General features: G+C 42.8%; 1 protein-coding gene across 1 annotated transcript in view; it reads left to right on the top strand.

Annotated features, from left to right (window-relative positions):
* Nucleotides 1-19,697, top strand: part of ITGA8 (integrin subunit alpha 8) — a 180,924-nt gene that overhangs the window by 7,709 nt on the left and 153,518 nt on the right. The window contains exons 5-6 of the mRNA XM_024750072.1: nt 5-204; nt 900-1,033. Of these exons, the coding sequence (XP_024605840.1) occupies nt 5-204; nt 900-1,033 (334 nt within the window). The remainder of the gene's footprint in view (nt 1-4; nt 205-899; nt 1,034-19,697) is intronic.

The raw sequence follows: 19,697 nt of genomic DNA, 5'->3' as shown, positions 1-19,697 counted from the left end.
GTCCGCCCCGCCCCGCCGCGGTCCCCGGGGCAACCGGGCGCCGCCCCTCGCGCCCCTCTGCTGCTTCTCGGCCGCGCTGGTGGTGCTGTGGTCGCCCGCCTCGCAGGCGTTCAACTTGGACGTGGACCAGCTCACGGTGTACGGCGGCCCCGAGGGCAGCTACTTCGGCTACGCGGTGGACTTCCACGTACCTGCCGCTCGCACGTAAGTTTCCCCGCGCGCGCGGGCCCACCCCGCCCCAGGATGGGTCCCTGCCCCTCTGCCGGAGGACCCGCGCCTGTTCCCGCAGCCTGATGGCAGGCGATCGTGAGAGCCCATCGCGCTGCCCGCTGGGGGTCCCGTCCGGCTCCCCACCACCAGCCTCTTCTCTCGCCTTCCATGCTAGATGTGCCTTGTGAACTTTGAGCTAGGGACATGCCGCTTGCCTAGAATCCGAAGGTCCCGGGGAGGTCCCGAGACAAAGACTTCAGCATCGTACAAAGGGGGAAACGGGACCGAGCGGACTCAAGCCAGTGAAAACCACGACCGCAACATGGTCTGTTTATACGTAGCCTGTAACCGTTAAGGGTCTGGGCGCAAGTGCTGTCTGCTACAAGCAGCTGGGCTCTGTCCTTGGCTATTCCCCCCCACCCCCGCCCGCCCCTCTTCCCTCAACTCACTATATACATAGCTCCACCTAGAGAAGAATTAGGACTATTTGCAACCTCTTCCAAACCAGGTTTCAGACGCCCATAGGTTTCCGCGAGGAAATCAGGTTTGACAGTCGGTCTCCATCCTAAACACGTTTCTGCCCTTGACCCCGACCCTAGTCTCCGTGGGCAGGCTGCTCCAGAGACTGCGTCGCCTGCGCTCACGTTTACGATTCCCAAAGAGTAATTCCTCTCCAACCCTTTTCGCAGAGCGAGTGTCTTGGTGGGAGCGCCCAAAGCCAACACCAGCCAGCCAGACATCGTGGAAGGGGGAGCCGTCTACTACTGTCCTTGGCCCGCCGAGGGGTCCGTGCAGTGCAGGCAGATACCGTTTGACAACACCAGTAAGTGATACTTGTCATTCTCAACTGTGGGTCCTGGTTTCAAAGAGCCACAGCCATCCTGGAGTCAACTGTCCACTTTCTTTGTGCTCACGTGGCCTGTCTGATGGGTCTGTGTTGTGGGCAGTGCAGGTCCCTAGAGAAATCAGCTTTTTAAAGCCGGAGTGAAGGGGAGGAAAATGTTGAGTGCACCCCAGAGGGGGAACGGTATTTTGAGCGTGGGTTTTTGGGCGCATCCTGGTAACTTCTGTTCCCTTACTCTTCCGAAATAAGCATTTTCAGGGGGAGTGGATGGTCTGGAGAAAGGCAGATGTTATACCCTAACCTTGATTCCGGAGAGAATTTGGTTACTTCCCAAGGACAAATCTGGGAAAAGACAGACCCTTAGCATTAACAGTGCCCAAGCTCTGGAGGCAAGAGTCAGCTGCTACAGACCCAGATATCACTCCATGTTGCTGTTTAATTCTTTACAGAAAGAGAGAGTTTTCTTTCAAAATGTTGGACACTGGATGCAAACTAGTACAGGCAGAGTGTGGATGGATTACATTCATTTCCAAAATCCCTGGACAGATGTTTCTTATTTAATTAAAGGGAAAATACATTTTAAACAATTCAGGCTGTTTATGTTTCCTCTGGTGTTTTCTCCTTGGGTCTTGAGAAAACAATTTAAACTTAATGCTTTCAGAAACGTTAACACTGAATGTTTTAATCTGTACCTCCAAAACGTTATGAATTCAAAAGGTATATATTATCAGGAAGCAAATACTTCTTTTCAGAAAAATGTGAATGTGTCAACTCAAATAATGTTCTTTGATGAACAGTCAATTAAAATACCTTTTGCACCATACAGCTATTTTATGATATATTCTTCATTATTGTTACATTAGTATGAATTTAGAATTTACGTAGAACATCAGTTTTCACAGAATTTTGATGAAATTGGATGGGTGTTATTTACCTGTTACTTTAACTGATTTGCAGTTTTTATTTTAAAGGAGAAAATAGTTTCAATTCTAAGTATATGGGAATCCTTTCCAAGAAAAAACTCCTATGCAAGCATTAGCTTGAATTATGACCAAACTAGGAAATATTTTATGAAAACACTTTAAAATTATGTTTTTCATATGTGTCTATATATGGTCACAACAGCTCATTTACCATTTTATTGACTAATTCAGTTATTTCATACCAATTTTTATAAACTTTTAAAGTTTAACTATTAGAAACTGGAAAAATTAAACCACTTGATATTAATTTGTGAAAGAAATCTTTCAATTTGTTGTTGAATCAGGACTTTAGATGCTTCTAATTACTGAGCTCTAGCTTGAGAATAAATTTCCTAAATCAGAACAATTAAGCATAAAGTTAAAGGTATTTTACTAATCCACATCAAAATCATTTGTATTTTAAAAAGTATTTTAAATGTAAGCCTTGATAAATAAAAACATAAATTGTTGGCATATTTGAATTTAAGCTAAGGGAGATTAGCATTTGCATTTTGAGACATTTGATGTATTTTTACCAACAGTCAATCTATAGTCATGGACATGAATTTAATAACCTTCTAGAATAGTCCCATAACATATCAACATATCAAATCAGGATCTGGTTAGTATATTTTCTCTTTGATAAGGAAGAGTCAATATCTTATCCAGATAAGATAAGTCACACCTGAATACCTTTCTAAGTACTAATCCCAGTAGATGTCACCGTTCAACAAATGAAAACCAGAGAATACAGACATCAATATGAATTATTGAAAACTGACCACTCCCAACCAAAACTTTCCAGTGTTAAATTACAATAGGCAGCATTTCCCAAAAGTTCATTCTAAAGCAACTGTTCGGAGCTTTGAATTCAGTTTCCCACAGAGAACTAATGCTGAAAGATCGTGCTTTGGTTTCCAGAATAACACATAGGAATGCACTTAACCCTTACTGTAGCTGAATCATATTTGCAATGAAACAGTAGGGGACAAACTAGTACAATTTTGGTGATTAACTAAATAGGAAAATAATGAGTGTTGAGAAAATATCAGTGTTCCTTGGAGAAAGAGGGGGGTAGATGGCACCTTCTGCACAGGTTCTCAGGAAGACATCTGGATGTTGCAAAGGGCTTTCGAGATTAATGCTGCTGGTTCTACAACTATGTCTTATTTTACTCCTAAATGGATGGGGGTTTTTTTTCTTTTTTTTTTTTTTTGCCTCATGGCATGCAGGATCTTAGTTCCCTGATCAGGGATCGAACCCATGTCCCCTGCAGTGGAAGCATGGAGTCCTAACCCCTGGACCACCAGGGAATTCCCTGGGGTTTTTCTCTTGAGAGATGCATTCATCCTACTATTTTATACTTGCAACCATAATCGCCGTAACTTGAGGGTTCATTAAGTGGAACAAAGTGAGGGAACCAGGGAGGGAGATAGATGTTTCTGAAATAATTGAGCAAGAAATGAAAAAAAAAAAAAAAAAAGCAAGGCATAGGAGGCCACACAACATTTGTAAGAAATGAATGGTCTATAACGGAATGAACAAAGCAGTGAACAGTGAAAGCCTGGGCAAGTTTGAGAGAGAGAAGAATGACTGAGAAAAGAAAGTTCCCCATTTAGCCATCAGGGGGTACTGTGGGCCCAGGAACCTTGGCTGCTACTGGGAATGGCCTGAGAATGGGTGGGGGAATAGGAATCAGAGGGGGGGCCAGCACACTACATACACATCATTTCTACCAAAGACCTTATCCGTGAGCCACAAGACGGTGGAATTGCCAGTGAATGCCGTTTGCTGCAAAGCTGTGAAAGGAAGGGAGGGACAGCAGGAGCCTGTAGAGCTATTTCCAGTTCAAGTGTCGGTTCCGTGAGCAGAGTATGATCTTGGAACCAAAGATGAAAGGCAGAAACAGAGGCATTCTGACTCTGGGTGTTGCAGTCAATACTACCAGATGTGTTGCATTTATTCATCACCTACTATGTACCAGTCACTTATACACATTATTTCTAATCCATACAACAAAATGACCATGTAAAACCCATTTTATGAGTAAGGCAACAGACATCAAAGGTGTTTAAAAGATACATCCAAGGGCTTCCCTGGTGGCGCAGTGGTTGAGAATCTGCTTGCTAATGCAGGGGACACGGGTTCGAGCCCTGGTCTGGGAACATCCCACATGCCACGGAGCAACTAGGCCCGTGAGCCGCAACTACTGAGCCTGTGCGTCTGGAGCCTGTGCTCCGCAGCAAGAGGGGCCGCAACAGTGAGAGGCCCGCGCACCGCGATGAAAGCCCTCGCACGGAAACGAAGACCCAACACAGCCAAAAATAAATAAATTAAAAAAAAAAAAAAAGATACATCCAAGACCACACAATGGTAAACAGTAGATGCAGGGCTGGTCCTAACAGACTGCAAGTTCAAGGTTGGATCCTATGGAGCTGAGGCACCGCTCACCTTCCCTCCCCCTCCTCCACTCCCCCACCCCAAAGTTACCTTCACAGGTTCCAGTTAAAATGATCCTCCAGAGAAGATCTGAAAGGGGAAAGCAGTTTGGGCAGAAGGTTGTGGAAACCAGAGGTCGTAGAGACAGCCTTTGTCTTGGTGGGAATGATGGGTTGTATGTGCCCCCTCAGCTGCCTCTTGTCCTACCCTCTGCCCATGGGCAGCAACGTGCAGGTTTCCCCCAAAGAGGAAGAAAATTTCTCTGCTTGACAAAGTAGGGGCTCTGAGTGCTGGACACCCGCAAACTGAGATGCACATAATAGAGTGTGATACGTGGGCATCAATATAGATCACATTACAAATATACCTTTGTACAGAGAGCCAGGACTGTCTCTGTCTTCCGAAGACCCTGCTTTTACTATTACATCTGAATTCATCTGAATTCGAGACATTCTAAGTAAATTTGACCTCTTAATGATGTTGTTTCAACTTGTTCAGGCCCTGGGGGTGTCTATAAATTAATGCTCACTGTGGTAACTTACTAAACTCTCTCAGCCTAGACACTGGGGGAGACTGGCCTATAACTTAGACCCTGAATCTGGTTGTGATCTTGAACCTTAGTTTATTTAAGGTCAACTGCCTTTTTTTTTTTCTTTCTGCCTTTGCGTTTGAAATATTTTTCATTAAATAGTAGTCATTTATTTTATTTTTACTTTATCCTATAACCTGGATTTTAAAAATTACTTACCATAAATGCAAAAATAGAGGAAGCTGGGAATTGCCTAGCACTTCAAATGTATGAAGACTATTAAAATCTGTGGTCCTTTCAAGTATGAAAAAAGAAAACTTTCAGGAAGCATATGGTGGTGGGGAGGGAAAAGGGTAGATAATTTTCCTGCTCTGCACAAAATCAAGTGGCTCCAAAAATGTCCTTCTCTCAGCTCCCTCCTGGCTTTCCTTCTTACTTCACTAAAATAAAATACCCCCATCACCAAACTGATTTCTTCCACTTTTGCCTCTAAACTGTGCCCCACGTCTTAAACGTAAAACATCACATCTGCCAAATTCATGCCTCTCCTTTCTGAATCTACTCCAAGGTTCATTGTTTTTCTTCTTCCTCCATTTTCCAAACCCACGTGTGGATTACATAAAAACTCCTAGGTTACAGCTCTCCAGCTAGAAGAAGGGTGAATGAGACAATGAAACGGACAATCCATCTTTGGAATGATAAGAAGGCAAAGTTGGGAACCCTCCCAGTTAGAGACCCACTTACAGAGTGAACAGGAAGAGGTGGGAGGTACCACTGAGATTTGGAAATCATCTGAGAAAGACAACCAGAATTTGCCTGGCCTTAATTTAGCATCTTTGTGTTCAAAAAAAAGAAAAGAAAGAAAGAAAAAAGTAAAACTTAAAATGGAAGACAATTTGGTTAGGGTATTTCAAAGCTCTAGAATGGTAAGATTTTTTTCAGAACTGTGTTTTAGCTTGGAGCCGGGAAGCCTTTGTTGGGGGTGGAGGGGCGGGCAGGAGTCTGTTTTATTTTTCATTTCATGTCGAGTGAGCCCACAATAAGAAGCAGCTTAAAGCATCTGGTGCTGTGACTGGTACAGGGCTGTGTTTCGATAGCATTGGGTGTGCCCTTTTTCTCGTGTGAGGGTTGGGAAACATATTGGTCACATAAGTCTTGCTTTTCTAACTTCCTCAGAAAGAAACCAGTTTTTGTTCAGGAACAAAGCAAAGGCAAATGCAGGGCAGAGCTATCCCAGTAAATGACAGAGGAGATAACACCAAGGTGATAGAACTCAGAGAGAGCAGATATCTGGACTCCAGTAAGTTCAATTGAAAGTGGAAAAAAAAAAGGCGGAAGGCAGGCCAAAGATAACCTGCTCCTTTTAAGAATTAATATTGCCAGAGTTAGGGTAAGTTTTGCTTCTCACACACACATGAAAAAAAAAATGTATACACACACACACACAGATTGGGGCAGAAAGCTTACTCTGCTAATTACTGATCCCGCTGAGTCATCAGGAGTGCTTAAGCTGGAAGGCTTACTTATTCTAGAAGCAGTTCACGATGGCTCCCATGACTGACAGGCTGGCCCAACAGATGCAACCAACATCCCTCAGCTTCTCGCAGTTGGCTCTAACTTTCATGTGACAAAACACAACGGCCATCGAAGTCCTGGCATGAGAAGTGAAGGGGGAGCCGTCCCCACAGCTCGCAGCACCGGAGGAAGCAATTAGAAAACGGAAGTCCTTGAAAGTCCAACTAGAAATGGGAAACAGATCTGCTCTACGGCTAGTTGGGTAGAATGAGCGTTAGGCGTCTGTTGCTCAATCTGCAAAATTCTTTCAAGAAGCTGGACGTGTGTGTGATGCAACAGGCTTCCAGTCTCTCGGCAGGAAGGATCCGTGCAGCAGCTGCAGCATTCCGGGGAGGAATGTAGGAAATTGTCTTGAAATTGTCCTGAAGGCAAGAAAAACGCACTGGCGCATTGAAGCCAGCCAGGTGTGATGTACGAGTTCAAACTTGACCTGTTGTGTACAGAGTCCTGTATCTGTGAGTTGTGTTGATGAAGAGAATGGCTGACATTTCTAACAAGCTCAGCTAAGCAGTTCCCTGACGGACACCATCCAGATACACAAACATGGGTTTTTGAGGAAGAGAGAGATAAAAGGCTAATTATTGATCTTCTTAAAAGCGCTCACTTTAAAAATAGTTAATTTTCAGAATTCAGTTCAAATACATTTTCACATAACATTTTAGCGCATCAAGCAAGGTGTACGTGGATAATGAAACGCTAAAGTAGATTAAAAGTAGTTTTGATTCTGGGTTACGTTTATGGGGATTTAAGGTAGATAAGCAAATCGGGATGCACGAATAAGAAATTTATACTTCAAACATTCTACCCAATAACACCGATGTTGCTCTGTTATGGACCTCAGCCAGGCAGCTCTCAGACCAGCTGGGAGGGAATGGGGCTCGTCCCCAGCCCTGCAGAAAGGCCAGCTCCTGGATCTCTGAGATTTAGACCCAAAGGTCTGCAAGTGGAGAAATTCTTCTAGATCCACAGACACTGGCCAAAGTGATCATTTACCCTTTTCATTGTTTTAGTAGAAGTAAAGCATAGATTATAAAAATAAGTCTTTATAGAAATGGTTGCCAGGCATTAGGAGTAGGAAAGAGGGGTTGTCTCCAAAGGGGAAGACCAAGGGAATTTGGGGAGCTGATGGAACTTCCTGCATCTCGATTGTGATGATGGATCCATGATGGTATGTGTTTATCAAAATTCATTGAACTGTACATCACCAAGAGTGAATTGTACTGCGTGTAAATAAAACCAAAAAAGAAAGAAAAAACATTATGGAGCAGAGCCATTGCTATGAGCATGTGGGCTTAAACTCTAGACGACAGGAAGGTCTGATGTAATAATAGCTGGAAGTATAAGGACACATCCCTGAAAAGCTAAGTAAGTCACCTTACTGCCCCCAAATAGGGGCAAACAATGTGTCAGGTCATCAGACCTTCTGTACATTGTTTAAATAAAGAACACTATATTCCGAACGTGTTTGGCAAGAAAACTGTGAATGGATGGGCTTCCCTGGTGGCACAGTGGTTGAGAGTCCGCCTGCCGATGCGGGGGACGCGGGTTTGTGCCCCGGTCCGGGAAGATCCCACGTGCCGCGGAGCGGCTGGGCCCGTGAGCCATGGCCGCTGAGCCTGCGCGTCCGGAGCCTGTGCTCCGCGACGGAAGAGGCCACGACAGTGAGAGGCCCGCGTACCGCAAAAAAAAAAAAAAAGAAAAAAGAAAACTGTGAATGGAAACATGTTGAATCGGAATAAATCTTTGCAACGAAGCATCATACTTACTAATTCTCATATCCTTGCTGAAATTCAGGGGCATGGGACCTCTCATTGATCATCTTTAAACTAAGGAGGTCTTACTTCAAACACATTATTGTAGTAATCAAAAGTAGTATAACTGCACTGCAGAGCATTAACTTATTAACATTAGGTCAATTTTATTCTTAAGCTCTGATATTTGACATGTGGCCACAGATTTGTGTATGATATTGCAAAAGCCTCTGTATCATTCTGCTCTGATTTACAGGACATGTAGAGATGAGAGAGAAGGGCACACACCATTGCTACAGGAATAGGTTTATGCAAGGACCCTACACAGCCCAGGTTACACACAGCATCTTACCCCAGGTGTACTGGGTCAGGGCCAACTCCCCCCAACCAGGTTACGGCTCCATTTCAGATCGGTCTGTTGTCACTCCCCACGATTTGCCCACGTGCCTCTGGCATAAGCCACCCCCACCTCTTACCATATGGTTTCCATAATACGTCACGGCACAGCTTACCTCTCAGCATCTATTACGTACACCCGTGTCCCCACTTACCCTGAGCCCATGTCCTGGTACCTCTCTCTTAACCACCCAGAACATCTTATTTTCCAGGAACAATTTTCTGGTATTTTTCTGGCTTCTCTCTTCCTACAATTCCCAGTAGAAGATATGTTTCAAAAATTAATTCTAAAGTTGCTGCAGATCCTTTTTTAGAAGAAAGGGGGCATAACACTAAAAAATAACATTTTCAAACATCCTACCTATGGATTGTCTCATGTAAATGATGGTATAAATCACACAATTGGGTATTAGAGAACCATAAAAAAATGAAGCCTACCAAGAATCAGGATTAAAATGGGGAAATGCTTTTGTTTTAATATTAAGTGAGGACTTCCCTGGTGGCACAGTGGTTAAGAATCCACCTGCCAATGCAGGGGACATGGGTTCAATCCCTGGTCTGGGAAGATCCCACATGCCGCGGAGCAACTAAGCCTGTGCGCCACAACTACCGAGTCTGTGCTCTAGAGCCCGAGAGCCACAACTACTGAGCCCATGTGCCACAACTACTGAAGCCCACGCGCCTCGAGCCTGTGCTCTGCAACAAGAGAAGCCACCGCAATGAGAAGCCCACGCACCGCAACAAAGAGTGGCCCCCACTCGCTGCAACTAGAGAAAGCCCACGCGCAACAAAGACCCAATGCAGCTAACAATAAATAAATGTATTTAAAAAAAACTAAGTGAAAAACATAAAATTCAAAATTGTGTCTACAACTTGTAGAAGAGTACGAGAGGAGATGTGCAATGAGAGGCTATCAGGAAATGTAATTAAAACTGTTCTTTTTTCTTCTTTTTCTAGTGCATTTATTACTTATTTGTAAAAACCATGAACAGGTATTTATTTATGATCAGGAAAAATAATGATAAAATGAAACATGCAAAAATTTCTAAATGAAATTATTGAGTTCACGGAAGTGTTATGGAGATTAACAATGGAAAACCACAATTCAGGTTCTGTATTGGCTGAAAGCAATCTTAGTTGCTTCCTCTTTTGTCTTGAGTGTAGGTGGTAGAGTAGTTTAGAAATGTACTTATTTACGCATAGGTGTTTATGCTTCAAAATACTGAAGACCAAGGGTGTTTTCAATGACAGTTATATGTGTAAAAATAAGAAGGTGTAGTGTATCACCTGTTTTCATTCTAGACTGCTCCCACATCAATAGAAACATAGGCTTGGTGGTCTGACATGACAGTTTCTAGAGCCTTTTAGAATAAGAGCTGTTTGTGGAGGCAAACTGCCTTACTGAGTCCACCAAATTAAAGGCTGATTTCATCCAGAAACGCCCTCATAGACATATCCAGAAATAATGTTTCGTCAGATATCCAGGCATCTCATGATCCAGTCAGGTTAACACACAAAATTAACCATCACATCTTCTTTGAGACTTACAATATATAGTCTCCTTGAAAAGGCACCGAGAATTCATGAACAAAAGAAACCCGTCGGACCCACAGGATAGAATATTTTTTGACAGTCATTTCTCCTCACATTTCTTAAGCCAGAGAATGCCCAGGGATTACTGTAGTATCAAATAACCCAAAATCTCTGGCTTAAACCAACAAGGTTTATTGCTTTTTCACACTATCTGGTTAATATGAACTGGAGAGGAGCCTCTGCTTATTCAAGTGACCCAAAGACCCATGCTGATGGCGATTCCTTATTGACACATGCTTTCAAGATCACTCTAACTGGGAAGGCATGTGGCAAATTGCACATCGTCTATTAAAACTTCCGCCAGGAATTGACATTTACTACTTCTCCTCACATTTGGTAGACCAAAGCACGCCTAGGAGGTTGGCCAGGCCCACTTATTTGAATATCTAACACTTGGTGGTAGACTGGTGTATTTACACACACCTATCAAAACTGTTTATGCACAACCTTTAAAAGAATACTAGAAAGGAAATGCAATAGAAGAGGTGGTCTTTGCAAATGCAGGAAAACAGGTTTTTCTTCTATTTCTAATGGACATATTTTTCAGGACCTTTTTAGGGGGGACCTGAAATAACATAGTTCTTTGGGGCTATGGTCCCAATCCCCACATTTATGGTAAGAAGCAGACAGATGGCAAGGAAACGAAGGTGTTTCTATCAACAGATGTGAAGATATGGGTGAAACTCATACTGACAATCAGTTCTCAACTTGTTCCACCTGGTCTCCATTCTTTGGCACAGATATTGTCTGGGAGGACTGAGTATCCTTCATGTAAGTCAGACTCCTTGGGTGACATGTTATTAAATCATAATGTCTTTTCCCTTCAAAGCATCCTTTGGTTAACTTTAACTCATTTTTACTTACAAAATGCAGTTGACCCTTGAATAACAGGGATTTGACCTGTGCCAATCCATTTATCGGAGGATTTTATTTCAATAAATATTACATTATTAAAGGATTCTTGGATGGTTGAGTCTGCAGATGCAGAGCTGTGGTTACAGAGGGCAGACTGTAGAACTTGAGCGTCTGACACTTTTGGTATCCTTGGTGAGTCCTGGAACCAATCCCCAGCATTGTTCAAGGGTCAACTATTTTCTCTTAAGGAACAGTGGACTTGAAAATAAAGCTTAGAGTTAGCAAACAGTAAAATCAAATTTCAGGGACAAGAGGAGCATTAGTAACTTTCTTCAAGCAGGTGCTGTCCTTGACCCTGGAATTATGGCCATGAACTTACCCTTGTGGGTTTTATAGTGAACAGCCAGTGGCAAGTTGAGAAAAAGTAAGGTAAGGCTAAGGGGACAGAGAGTGGTGTGTGTGTGTGTGTGTGTGTGTGTGTGTACACGCACACACGTGCATGCACACGTGCACTTTCTTTTTTAGATTGGCTGGGGCATTATTTTCCTGTTGCTGCTGTAACAAATTACCACGTACTTCGTGGCTTTGAACAACACAAATTGATTATCATAGAGTTCTGGAGGCCAAGTCTAAAATAGGTCTCACTGGACTAAAATCAAGGTGTTGGCAGAGCTGCGCTCCTTCTGGAAGCTCTGGGGAAGAATCTGTTTTCTTGCTTTCTCCAGCTTCTGGAAGTTGCCCACACTCCTTGATTCGTGGTCCTCCTCCATTTTGAAAGCCAGCAATGTTCGGCTGAGTCCTTCTCACACTGCCGTGTTTCTTGCTCTCCTTTTCTGCCTCCTTGTTTCACATGAAAGGATCTGTGTTATTACTTTGGGCCCTCCAGATAATCCAGGGTAATCTCCCTATCTTAAGGTCAACTGATTAGCAACCTTAATTCCATCTGCAGCCTTAATTCTCCTTTGTCATGCAACCTAACATAGTCGGGTTTGGGGTATTAAGATGGAGACATCTTGGGGGCTATTATTTTGCTTACCGGAGGTGGTCAGAGAAAGCTTCACTGAGGAGGTGATGTTTGAGCACGGGCCTAAATCAAGTGAGGGAAGGAACCGTGTGGTATGGGGCAGGGGGAATGTTCTACGTTGCAGGAGAGTCAATGTTAAGTCCGGAGAGGATAGTGTTCTTGGGAAATGGAGAAAGGCCACTGGGTTAAAGAGAAGTAAGTCAAGAAAAGAATGATAGAAAATGAGGCCCAAGAACCAGGTCTAGGCAAGATTATATAGCACCTTAAAAGCCAGAGATAGGACTTTGGATTTTATTCTAAGAGTGATGGGCAGCCAATGGTGGTTTTGAGTAGACAAGTAACAGAATTTGAATTATGTTTTTAAAAGGATCGGTTTAATGGCGTGTAGGCAACCAAGAGCGGAAGCAAGGGGATGGGGTAAGAGACAGACCCATTGTCTGGTGGTAGAAAAGTGCAGTTTGGGTTGAATGATAGCACTTAGGGTTGAGAAATGGTTGGATTTGGGATTTATTTGAAAGTGCAGTTGGTAGAATTTTCTTTATGGATCAGATGAAGGGTACAGAAGAAGGAGAAAAATCTGATCTGAGTAACTGGAGGAATGGGACTGAGACAGGAAACAGCGGGGAAGGAGCAAATCTTAGAGAAAATATCCAGTTGAGTCCAGACACGAGAAACTGGAGATGCTTATTAGACATCCAAGTGATGTCAAGCGAGCAGTTAGATAAATAAACCCAGGGTTCAGGCAAGAGGTTTGGAGATTTAAATGTGGAAGTTGTAAGTATGTAGATGATATTTAAGGCCATGACTTAGGGAGATGGTGTGAATGAAGACAAGAAGTGAGGAGAAGCGAAGTGAAGCAAAGAGAAGAGAGGAGGGGAGGGGAGGGGAAAGGTCAAGGTTGAGACAGAGTCCTGGAGTCCCTGACATTTAAAGAAAAATTAGAGAATTGAGGAGGATGTATAAACAATGATAAGAAGGAGTGGCCGGTTAGACCAAAGAGGTCAAGAAGCCAGTGAAGCAATTCGTGTGCATTGGAGTGAACCCTGAACATCTGATTTGGTCACAGAACGTGACTGACAGCTGATGAAAGTAGTTGCAGGGGCATGAGTGTCAGGAGAGAATGGGAGAAGACCAACGGGAGACAGCAAGTCTGTAGAGCCATTTTTTCCCAAGGAGTTCCACCCTAAATGGGACCACAGAAATGTAATCATCGAGAAGACATGATAGCGTGTTTGTAATCTAATAGGAAATGTCCAGTCGATAGGGAAATGATGATGTTGATTAAAGGAGGAGAAGGATATGCAGAAACAGATTCCCGAGTAGATGAAAAGGGATGGGTGGGACTTTACACAGATGGAGGGATTGGCCTTGGAGGAGCACAAAGACGGTCCATCCTTAGAGAGCAGAGAAAGCAGAGTGAGAGTGGGTTTGTGGGTTTGGCAATAGAAGGAAGAAAACGATCTTCTTTCATTTCTTCTATTTTCTCAGTGACATAAAAAGCAAGATTATCAGCTGAGAGTGAGGAAGTAGACGGAGAAGGTTGAGATAAGGAGAAAATGTAAATAGTAACAGTGAAATGGCAGAATGCATTAAGCAACAAAGTGCACAGGGACTGCCCGGTAAATCCTATTTAAAATCTGAATTTATTTGGGGAAGGAATACATTTTGCCTCTGCTCAACCTATAGTATGGTCCTACTTGTTTGGGGTAGAGTTTAAGATTTCCCAGACGATAATTCCATCTTGGGTATTAATCTTCCATAAGTATACATTGCAGAAACAGAAGGTTTGAATGCTGAAGTTCCTGTTTTGTGTAATGTCGGGAATGGTGATTTTGTTTTAAAACCACAAAATGAACCATTTTGTTAGATGATGGTTGGTTCCCTTTTTACCACAGCTTCTGGCAACAGGGATGAGGTCCTGAGGAAAATACAAGCATACAACAGGAGCTTTTCAAGTGCTCTTGGGAGGCAAGTTTATATAGCCTTCATCCTGAAACCCAATCATATCCTGTATTTAAAAGTATTGCTTTGAGGTCATAGTGAAGACATTTATGTCATTCAGTCTGCTTCCTGAGATTCCCATGCTGAGAGATTTTCGTAACTTCCTGAAGCAAATACATTTTGGGGACCCAAACAGAGAAGCATGCTATTCTCCTCACAATTGGAAGGTGACATATAAGTTAAGAGTTCTCATTTCCCCAGCTATGTCAATGGCCAAGATATTTGATCCCAGGTAATTATTCCAAGTATGAGAAAATCTAGAGATGAGAGAAAGTGTGAAAAATTCAAGGAGCTGAAAGAAAATCACTATTGTTGGGAATGGCATGAAATGACGATGCTGGCAAGATAAGGGTGGGATGTGGCTGGTTTTAAGAATTTTGGCATTTTAGAAAGAACTCTAGTGTCAGGACGGAGAATGCATTTGAAGGTGACAAGCCTGGAGGAAGGGAAACCAGGTAGGGGACCCCTGCAGCCACTGAGGCTAAAGAAATGGGAGTCACCCCAAGGAAGTGGTATAGGAATGGAGAGAAACAGATGGACTTGAGAGAGATCTAGAAGGAGGCACCAGCAGGAATTGGTAACTGAGTGGCGATAGGAGGTGCGGTGCAGGGTTGGTGGTTGTCAAGGATGCATTCCAAGCTTCTGGCTTGGTTCACGGGGCTGCCATTCTACTAGGTATAAATAGCAAGCAAGACAGACGTACTCGCTGGGCTTGAAATGTTCAAGTCCAGTGGAAGAGAAGACGAGTGCCTGGCAGCCCTAACAGAGGGATAAGCGCTGTAACAGGAGAAAGTGAAAAAGGGTTTAGGTGTGCAAAAGAGGGCTCTTGTTCTTGACTGAAGGGGGAACTTCTTGTGTGGCTGGGAGAGCGTCTCGGAGGAGGCATCATTAAAGGTCAGAGGTAAAGGGTGAATGAGACACGCACACACGTGTCTCTCTCGAGGTGGGTGAGATGGGAAGGAAAACCATTCCAGCCAGTGTATGTGAGATGGAGTGGGTTGTAGCAGGTGCGGTCAAAGTTGAGATCTCAGTCTCTACCACCCACCTGTAACCAGCTCTGCCCTGCAGACTTGCGTGTTTCCTACGAGGAGCCACAGAGTGTTGTGTCTGACCTGCCCCAGCTGGCTTCCCATTTCCCTTTGGAGAGGTGATTCTTTCATTTCTTGATATTTGCTCCTCTAGCTGCATCACGTAAATGAAATTACTTGCATCATACCAACAAAAGTCCATATATATTTCTAGAGCAAACCTTACATATGGCCTCCGTCAAATTACATATGAAAAACATTTAAATGATTTTATATGATGTAGAAACAAATGTCTGAGGAACACTAGCTAGGCCCTATTGATTATTAAAAACAGGAAGTTGGAAACGTGGTCTTTATTCTCCAGAAGATGAGATAGATGTGGAAATAATTGTAGCAGAAAACTGGTATTCTCATCTAGATCAGGAAAACTATACAATAGGAAGATTGTAATACAATATTTACTAGTGCTATCCGAAACCCATATTTATGGACATTGTTACTAGAACTCTAAAAGCATACTTTCAGCTCATTTAACATTATTAGTTATTTAGTTATGTGTGGAACCAAACATTTAAAGAGTGACATGAAAAATACAATTTAAAATAAAAGCCTTATGATTTCCAGAAAAGAAATGTCTTAAACTAGAGGAACGAGCTAGAAGCCTCAAACTCTGAATGGCTGGATGGGTTTATAAAACAACAGTGAGTGTGTCCAGGGAGGGGCGATTCCAATGGCCTTTCACTTACTACTTTATACAATTTTTTATACAAGTTTTCTTACTTTATATTGTTTGAATTTTTAAAAACAATAATCTGAAAGAATTTCAATTTGAAAAGAAAGAGTTTGGGGCCTTACATTTTATTTTATCTTATTTCACTTCATTTCATTTTTTATTTCACCTGCATTTCTTTACTACATTTTCTCCCATATATTCTCCATGATTCTTTTTTTTTAAAAAAACTTTTAAAAAATAATTAATTTTTTTGCCTGCATTGGGTCTTCGTTGATGCAGGTGGGCTTTCTCCAGTTGTGGCGAGCAGGGGCTACTCTTTGTTGCCGTGCACAGGCTTCTCATTGCGGTGACTTCTCTTGTTGCGGAGCATGGGCTCTAGGCGCGTGGGCTTCAGTAGTTGTGGCATGTGGGCTCAGTAGTTGTGGCACACGAGCTTACTTGCTCCATGGCACATGGGATCTTCCCAGACCAGGGCTCGAACCTGTGTCCCCCGCACTGGCTGGTGGATTCCTAACCACTGCGCCACCACCGGGGAAGTCCCTCCATGATTCTTAACCATGTGTGAATGGTTATTTGTCAAGCATGGCCGTACATTTTAAAGCAGCTTTCAAGAAAGTGACTTGGATTAGTTGACAAAAAAGGAGGAGTGGAATTTTGCAAGAGAAGCTTCATGTACGAAGTCTGGGAGTAAGACTCAATAGGGAACAGAGAGGAAGCTGCCTGAATGGAAGGAAACGCCATATCTGGAGATCAGGTGTGGGGTCTGGGACCTACATGGTGGAGGGCGGGATAGTTAGATCTGATCTACTAGGTAACGGCAAGAAAACGAGTATGCCCGTGTGTGTTTGTGTTTGTGTACACGCACACCTTTGTATACAGTATACATATATGATATAAATAATAAATCTCAGTTATAATAGAATGTTTACTTAATCAGAATAACCTATTTCTGTCCACAATGGATGAATGAATGAAGAAGATATAGATATCTTATACACATGTGTATATGTATACATGCACACACAATGGACTATTACTCAGCCATTAAAAAGGAGGAACCCCTGCCATTGGCATGAATGGACCTTGAGAGTATTATGCTAAGTGAAATAAGTCAGACAGAGGAAGATAAATACTGCATGATCTCACTCATGTATGGAATCTAAAGAAAAAAAAAACATCTCATAGAAAAAGAGATCAGACTTATGGTTATATCAGAGCTGGGGGATGGGGAGAAGGGAGTCAAAAGGTAAAAACTTCCAGCTATTAGATAGATAAGTACTAGGGATGTAATATACACCATGATAACTATAGTTAACGTATACAAAATAATGCATGTATACACATAAACACACACACACACATATATATGTACAGTATATATGAAAGTTGTTAAGAGACTCGATCCTAAGAGTCCTCGTCATCAGGAACACACTTTTTCTTTTTGTGTGTGTGTGTCTATGTGAGATGATAGGTATTAACTCACTCTGGTGACCATTTCACAATATATGTGAGTCAAATCATTATGCTGTGCCTGTAAACTTACACTGTGCTGTATGTCAGTTATATCTCAGTATAACTGGGGGAAAAAAGAGTGACACGTTTTTTGCACGTTATATGAAAAAATGAATTAGCGTGATATTTCCTTAAACACTTGAAAATTCCCAGTAAGATGATCAGGAGTATGAAGGCTACAGAGGTATTCTTTCATGGTTTTTAATTGTGGTTTTGGAATATTGGGAGGCATACATTTGGAAGTTTCATTTTCTAGGACATAAAAATTGACCCAGATTCTTTTCTTGGATTTGTTTCTTTTGGACAAGGAGTTCTCTGGCTACCGATATTTTATTTTAAATTTTACATAGGAGTATTCCTTGTTCTCAGATACATAGTTTCAATTTGAATGAAACACTTACACTGATGAAGGAAAAGATTATAAATAAAGATTTCCTCTCCCCTCTTCCTGATTAAAAATGTCTGGACAGCCCCCGCGACAGCTTTAAAAAAATCTCTAGGGTGAAGCGCTTGAAGTAATGACTGAAGATTACAGGGAAACTTACTGTTTTCCAGGACAAGGCTGAGGACCTTATAGTTTTTCAGAAACCACCCCATCTGCCAAAATGTTTGCTGCACCTGTGTCAATCTCAGCTCTTCTCTCTCACCCATGGTGATCTACCCTCACTTCTTGTAATTCCTCCCATTCTACTCAGTGAAAAGATTATAAAAATCTGCTTGTAGCCCATATGTGTACCATATTCTACATTCCCTCACTCACTCCTGCTCAGAAATAAATATGCCTGTGAAAAAGGAGCAGAATGTTAGTAGGTTTGCCACCCACTGATTGCCCAGAGACCAAAGCTACCAATTAAGAGAGACGGCTTCAAAGCCCAGAAGTGTCGGACAAGCCAAATCAATTTTATTGCTACCACCCATCTAAATTTCTCAGGTTGACCTACAGAGGTCTTGATTTTATCTCTAGGTTTTCTTTTTTCAGATCATAGACGTAATAATGTTCACTGTAAGAACTCAAACAACACAGAAACATATACAATTAAAGTATAAAAAGCCACTACAGCATGTACACTCCCTGCCTTCGAGAGAACCGTCACAAACAGTTCAGTGTCTATACGTTCACACACCCATACACAGAACATTTTGAATTTAAAGGATCGTACTGAGCAATGTCCTAGACAAGCTTCTGAATGAATAGATGGGAGTTTGGTCATTCATTCAACAAACTCTTACAGAGGACTCACTATGTGTCAGGCATTGTTCTAGAAGTGGGGAACACAGCAGTGAAGCAGAGAACGTCTCTGTTCATGGGATTCATGTATATTTGGAAGGGAATGGATAGTCAGTAAACAGGCAAACTAAGAAATAAGATCATCTCAATTAATGGTAAGTGCTGTGAAGAAAAGTCTAAAGGGTAATGGGAGAGAATGACTTAGGGTAGGGTGAACTAGCTGCTCAGGGAAGGGGGTCTCAGAGGAAGTAGCATTTGAGCTAAACCCTGAGTGACAGGAAGGAGGGAGCCATGCAGAAAACTGTGGGAAGAGTATATGCAATGAGAGACAGAAAAGGCTGGGCGTGTTCAAGAAGGGCGGTGTAGGGACTTTCCTGGCCGTCCAGCGGTTAAGACTTCACCTTCCAATGCATGGGGTGTGGGTTCAATCCGTGGTTGGGGAGCGAAGATCCCACATGCCTCAGGGCCGAAAAAGCAAAACATAAAACAGAAGCAATATTGTAACAAATTCAATAAAGACTTAAAAAAAAAAAAAGAAAGAAAGGTGGTTGTCTGAAGCTTAATGAGCTGGGAAAGCAGGAGGAGATGGTAGGGGCCAGATCATGCTGGGCCCTTCCAGTCGCATCAGGAGGTACCAGTGCAGAGGTGGAATGAACTCTCCAAGGAACAAAGAAAAAGATGGATTGTTCAGTAAGTGGTGTTGAGACGACTGGCCTTTCGTATTGAAAATAAGTAAGATGCCCATGCCACGTCCAATATAAAAACATTCCAGATGGACGACAATACTCGTAAAATTAAAAGACTAGCAAAAATTGGAAGGTGATATTGACAACATATATGTGGGGAAAAGAATCAGTACTCAGGGGCTTCCCTGGTGGCGGAGTGGTTGAGGGTCCGCCTGCCGATGCGGGGGACGCGGGTTCATGCCCCGGTCCGGGAAGATCCCACATGCCGCGGAGCGGCTGGGCCCGTGAGCCATGGCCGCTGAGCCTGCGCGTCCAGAGCCTGTGCTCCGCA

Source organism: Neophocaena asiaeorientalis, unplaced genomic scaffold, assembly GCF_003031525.2.
Source record: "Neophocaena asiaeorientalis asiaeorientalis breed wild unplaced genomic scaffold, Neophocaena_asiaeorientalis_V1.1 scaffold4, whole genome shotgun sequence".
Classification (NCBI taxonomy): domain Eukaryota; kingdom Metazoa; phylum Chordata; class Mammalia; order Artiodactyla; family Phocoenidae; genus Neophocaena; species Neophocaena asiaeorientalis.
This window is presented reverse-complemented; position numbering and strand designations above follow the sequence as displayed.